We start from the raw sequence: 6,050 nt of genomic DNA, 5'->3' as shown, positions 1-6,050 counted from the left end.
ATGATCGAGTACTATCAATTAATTAACTCTACCAAAGTAGATTATATATATATATGGTGATTAAAGATATATATAATAAATATGTATGTATATTGTCTCATAGTCATTGACATTGGTCATGGATATGATTCAACGAACCCCCACATGACAAAAAGGAGATACCACTTAGACACTAGGCACCTTTGTAATACATGCAAGAATAGTCTAGAGACTCATGACTACATATACCTAGCTAGCTAAGCTAGCTAAAAAAAACTTTGTTAATCACATTGCCACGTTGGAATATCTTTTCTCACATATACTTTTCAATTTATTTATTCATTTTTTATACATATCTTTTCTCACCTATAGTATGGTTCCGTGGATATGTACTATAGTACTACTACTTCCACCTGCCAACGACTATATATAAATAGCCATATATTGTAGGTGCATGTTATTATATCTTGTGTAAGATTATTATTAGATAATAAGCTTATTTTATATATTATAATAATTTCCAATATGATGATCAATTTGTTGTCAAAGGTGGTTGTCTTAACTTTGGTCCTTTCTTATTATTATTCTGTGCAATTTGTGGAGGGTGTTAATTCGGGTTTTAAGCACTGGAAATGGTCTAGCACAAGTGGGAAAGTGAATACTTTGGAGAATGATCATGAAGCTCTCGTGGCTAACTTGCCTGGCCAGCCTCAGATTGATCACTTTCGCCACTATGCTGGCTATATCACGGTCGACAAAACCAATGGGAGAGCTCTCTTTTACTGGTTTTATGAGGCTGCTTCTCTTCCTCACCAAAAACCTTTGGTGCTTTGGCTCAATGGAGGTATATTTATGTATGTATATATATATATTTATGTATATATGCATTTGAAACTTTTCCATGTTCTAATTAATGTCTCAACTGGGTTTCTTTCCATCTTATATTATCTGATGCTAGAAGACGCTTCTTTGAGTTAGAAAATTGATTTTATGATCCAAATTAAATGTATTAATTAAGTTGTAAAGACCGGTTATATTTGTACGAGTATCAATACAGAGGACGACGCGTTGCATCGATGAAAAGTGATGTTGTGTGCGTGCTTCTTTTTCAACATACAACGTCGGTTTTATAAAAAATGATATTTGATGCTCCATTTTATCCAAAGACGTCTGTTTTCATAGAACCGGCATCTTGCGTCCGATGTTCAAGTACCAGTAGATTCTAGCTATAACCTATGTTAGGTTCTTGGTTTGGTTCTTGTCAAAACCAATCTTTTTGACCACATATATATATATCTTAAGCAAATTAGTTAAGCTTAGTTTTTGTATTATATTTTTCTTGTTGCCTTATCTTTGGACAGTCGTGCATCATAAATATATAAACGCAAAGATAGCACTATATATGACTATAGAATTGCATATAAAAAAAATACTAACAAGGGCATAATATGATTACCATACAATTTTTTTTTGGGATCTTTTTAATTAAATCTATATTAGTGAATGTCCTTTTCCTTTTAAAACAAAAATTTTTCCAACTCATGAAAAGAATTGTTAATCACTAAAATGAGGTATGGAACTTTATTTTATGTTCTCTGCTTAGGTGACAAGATGCTTTATGTTTCAGGTCCTGGGTGCTCTTCTGTGGGATATGGAGCAACGCAAGAGATTGGTCCTTTTATAGTGGACACTAATGGACATGGCCTTAAATTTAATCCATCTTCATGGAATAGAGGTTTGTGGGCTACCACTCAAACTCTCAATCAAATTTAAAAAATAAATAATTTAAAAAAAAAACCATTTGCTTAATTAATTAACTAATGTAATCAGTGAAAATAACTTGATCTTCTTAGATAGGGCGTCGAGAATATCAGCTGACTACAGATATAGAGTGTCGAGTAAAGTGTGTTTGTAAAACCGATTTTACAAAAAATATGTTCACAAATTTTTTGTTGGAAATGACTATAAAAAAACAATATTTTTTCTAATACCCCATTAATTGATTAATCAATTAATTTATATAGGGTGTGTGGTCCATTCATGTGTAGCATAGCATGATATGAACTTTTAGTAATTAAAGTATTTATAAATGTTTTATGGTGACGCAGAGGCCAACATGTTATTCTTGGAATCTCCAATTGGGGTAGGCTTTTCCTACTCAAATACCAGCAGTGATTATGAAAATCTTGGAGATGAGTTCACAGGTAATTACCATAATTATAAACTAATAATATCTATTATGTTTTTTTTTTTTATAACTATTTTGTTTTGTATTATTATTTATTCTTAAATTTTCTTACACTATGATCAGCAAATGATGCTTATACTTTCCTCCATGAATGGTTCCTCAAGTTCCCCTCTTACAAAAATAATTCCTTTTACATAGCTGGGGAGAGCTATGCAGGTATATATATAAATATATATATATATTCATATTATACACACATATATAAATATATATTATTTTCTACTTAAGCAACTTTTTATTATTAACAGGAAAATATGTTCCGGAGCTGGCTGAGCTAGTCTATGACAAAAATAAGAAAGACTCTTCTCTTCATATTGATCTCAAGGGTATCCTGGTTAGTCATTACTATTGATGATTTATTATAGCTTATATTATTTATATAGTTATAGGTATATATAATATATAATTAATTGTTATAAAAAAAAAATACAGTTGGGTAATCCTGAAACATCAGATGCTGAGGATTGGAAAGGGCTTGTGGATTATGCATGGAGCCATGCAGTGATATCAGACGAAACTCACAAAATAATAAAGGAAAACTGTGATTTCAATAGCAATAACACATGGGCAAATGAAGATTGTGATAAAGCTGTGGATGAAGTACTCAAACAGTATAAAGAGATCGATATTTACAGCCTTTACACTTCAGTTTGCATAGCTGACTCAGCTAGTTCTGGTGATGATTCCTATCAAATCCTGACCATGAAACGCTCATCTACTATGGTACCTACCTAATAATTATTCATATATAATATATAGATAAGGATTTTTATATAGCTTTCTCGTTTTGATTGTCTCTCATTCACTCGACACCTTATTTGATATACTCAACACCACGTCGAAAATTCTTGGTACTCTTAAAGAAAGTCATATTTTTGAAAAGTAACATTAAAAAAGTTTAATTTTCATATATAAAACTATATAATAAAGTTTACTTACTAATTAGTACATATACAATTTGCAGATGCCAAGGATAATGGGTGGATATTACGATCCATGCCTAGACGATTATGCTAAAGCGTATTACAACAGACTAGATGTTCAAAAGGCCCTCCATGTCAGTGATGGTGTTCAGCTCAGAAACTGGACCATCTGCAAGTAATGATCATCATATTCTTGTCTCTCTAGCTAGGTTTATATTATATCATTAATGGATTTTTTTTTTTAAGTGTATACATCATTAGTAATGATATTTTTCTTTGTTTTGCAGTCTTAATATATTTAGCCAATGGTTTGATTCCAAGCCATCTGTTCTTCCTATATACAAGAAGCTCATTGCAGCTGGGCTTAGAATATGGGTTTACAGGTATATCTCTATAAATTAATATAAAAGAATAATTCGTTAATTTAACTTGGTTTATAAGTAATGGAATTCAGGCTATACAAAGAAGAATTAATTTTCTTTATATGATGTAGGAGAAAAATAAATTTGTGCATAAAACAAAATTTGATAATTATCAATTATTATGTAGGACTGTTTGCAAATTAATTTTTTTATAACTTTTTTCAACAGCTATTTGCAAAATGACATTTCAGAGATACTCGACATGTAATATCTTGTCAAAATTTATCCACACTCTATCATGTTATTTCATAAAAGATTATCAAAAGTATATGTTGGCATTAAAAAAATATATTTATTTTCACTAATTATTACTCATTAAATATTATAAATTTTAAGTATCGGATTAGTTTCAACGAAATTACAGTTCCCAATGAATATATATATATATATATATACACTAGATACAAGCTTCTTAATTTTATTTATAAAATTTATTAATTATATTTATTATATATAATTATTATATAAATTTTAAATAAATAAAAAATATTATATGTAAAAAAAAAATAACATAAACATATTAAATAAAAAATTAAATTATTATTTATGATATTTTTTTTAAATATATATATATAATACATAAACATTTTTAAACATAAATAGTAATTGTTTTAATAAAAATTAAGATTATGTAATATATTATTATTATTATAATGATATTTTATAATACTTAAATTTATATTGATACAAGTATTAAATATTTAGTTTTGTATTAAATATTATAATAATAATATTTTATAATATTTAAATTCATATTAATATATTAATTAATAAAAAGTTAGGATTATATATATTATTATCGTAATAATATTTTATAATATTTAAATTTATATTAATATAATTATTAAATATTTAATTTTGTATTATATATTATTTTTATTATATAACATTTTATTATAATAATAGTATTTTATAATATTTTAATTTAAATTTAAATTTATATTAATATAATTATTATATATGTAGTTTTATATTAAATATTATTATAATAATAAGATTTGAATTTATATTAATATAATTGATAAATATTTATTTTTAAATTAATTTTAAAAGTATAAAGATATTTGATTAAAGTTAACAAAAACTTGATTAAAATCAAGAATTTTTGTTTTCTAGACCTTTTATATAGAAAAGATGATTGACCATTTTGTATGTGGATATATATGTGACACAGTGGGGACACAGATGGAAGAGTTCCAGTACTGTCCACAAGATATAGCTTGAATTCACTTGGACTTCCCATCACCAAGACATGGAGACCATGGTACTACCAAAAGCAGGTATCTATATACATATATATATAACCCTTTAATTATTTACTATTGGCTAAAATAATGGTAAAAAAAAAAACCAGAGAGAAAGTGCTTCGGTACGAACCCCTTTTCAATGTTTTGGCGCTGATAATATAAAATGGAATCTTTTATTTATACCTTTAGGAAGATGAAGATGGTCACCCAATAATTTTCAGTTTGATCAGTTTCTGCATATATGCACATAATATATAATAATGATTTGTTAGAACATATTATGACAGAGTTAGAAAAGAAAGGAATAACCCAGAAAAATGATTCTTCAAAACATATATAGTATTATATGCCAAGATATAAAGGCAGATATTTTGGTCTAAATCTCTAACCAATAATATAATTTTAAAAAGAAAATAATATTTTGACTAATGTGATATTATAATTTAATTTATTTAGATAATTTATCTGATTGTGTTTATGAATTTGTTAATAATTAAAGGTAAGTGGGTGGTTTCAAGAATACGAGGGGCTTACGTTTGCAACGTTCAGAGGAGCTGGTCATGCAGTGCCTTGTTTCAAACCAAACAACTCCTTAGCATTTTTCACATCGTTTCTCAAAGGGGAATCACTACCGTCCACTCGATCGTGATCATCAAAATCAAACATTGTAATATATTGTAGCAGCACTCCATTAAAAGATTTTGCTGTTAATTACTATACAATAAATATATATATATATATATAACTATATCTATGTCCTATGATAATAATAGGGATAAATAAGATGTGAGTGCATGTTTTCGGCTTCGACTTTTATTCTTGGTATTTTTACAATTATATATTTATAATATAAAATAATTATAAAAATCACATACAAAATTTTATTTACAAAAATACCTTACCACATCATAAAAAAAACTAGATTCAAAAAGTAATATACCTGAATTTAAAACTTTCCCAAAATCTCAATTTTTCCATTTTTCTAGGTTTAAAAAACTAATATTTTAGTTACTTAAAATGTTAATAAGTTACTAATTAGTTACTTATTTTTTTTTTTTACTGTTTTTATACTTTTTTTTCAATATTTTAAAATTTTAATTTTCTTTTTTGTTTTTTTTTCACTGTACGGGCCCCTCTCTCTCTCCACTATACTCTTTTTTTTTTATTAATTTCTTACATTCTCTCTTACCTTTAATTTCAAAAATCTTTTCCAGCTACACCGCTAATCGGT

At 26.9% G+C, this 6,050-nt stretch overlaps 1 protein-coding gene across 1 annotated transcript; it reads left to right on the top strand.

Annotated features, from left to right (window-relative positions):
- The first annotated feature begins 470 nt into the window (after positions 1-470).
- LOC133800985 (serine carboxypeptidase-like 31) lies at positions 471-5,629 on the top strand. The gene is made up of 10 exons (XM_062239107.1): positions 471-823; positions 1,607-1,714; positions 2,088-2,183; positions 2,291-2,383; positions 2,476-2,561; positions 2,660-2,950; positions 3,192-3,325; positions 3,438-3,533; positions 4,747-4,852; positions 5,319-5,629. Exons 1-10 carry the CDS (start codon positions 505-507, stop codon positions 5,466-5,468), a joined length of 1,479 nt encoding a protein of 492 aa, XP_062095091.1. The 5' UTR covers positions 471-504; the 3' UTR covers positions 5,469-5,629.
- Positions 5,630-6,050: the final 421 nt, after the last annotated feature.

This window comes from Humulus lupulus, chromosome 9, assembly GCF_963169125.1.
Source record: "Humulus lupulus chromosome 9, drHumLupu1.1, whole genome shotgun sequence".
NCBI classification, from domain to species: Eukaryota; Viridiplantae; Streptophyta; class Magnoliopsida; order Rosales; family Cannabaceae; genus Humulus; species Humulus lupulus.
Note: the sequence above shows the minus strand (reverse complement) of the source record. Positions and strands in the feature narration are given on the sequence as shown.

What these genes read in the sequence shown, in the direction of transcription:
- LOC133800985 (XM_062239107.1), top strand. Translation starts at nt 505, where the DNA reads ATGATGATCAATTTGTTGTCAAAGGTGGTTGTCTTAACTTTGGTCCTT. An exon ending in TGAAACGCTCATCTACTATG is followed by an intron (nt 2,951 to 3,191) that starts GTACCTACCTAA and finishes TACAATTTGCAG; the next exon opens with ATGCCAAGGATAATGGGTGG. An exon ending in CATGGTACTACCAAAAGCAG is followed by an intron (nt 4,853 to 5,318) that starts GTATCTATATAC and finishes TAATAATTAAAG; the next exon opens with GTAAGTGGGTGGTTTCAAGA.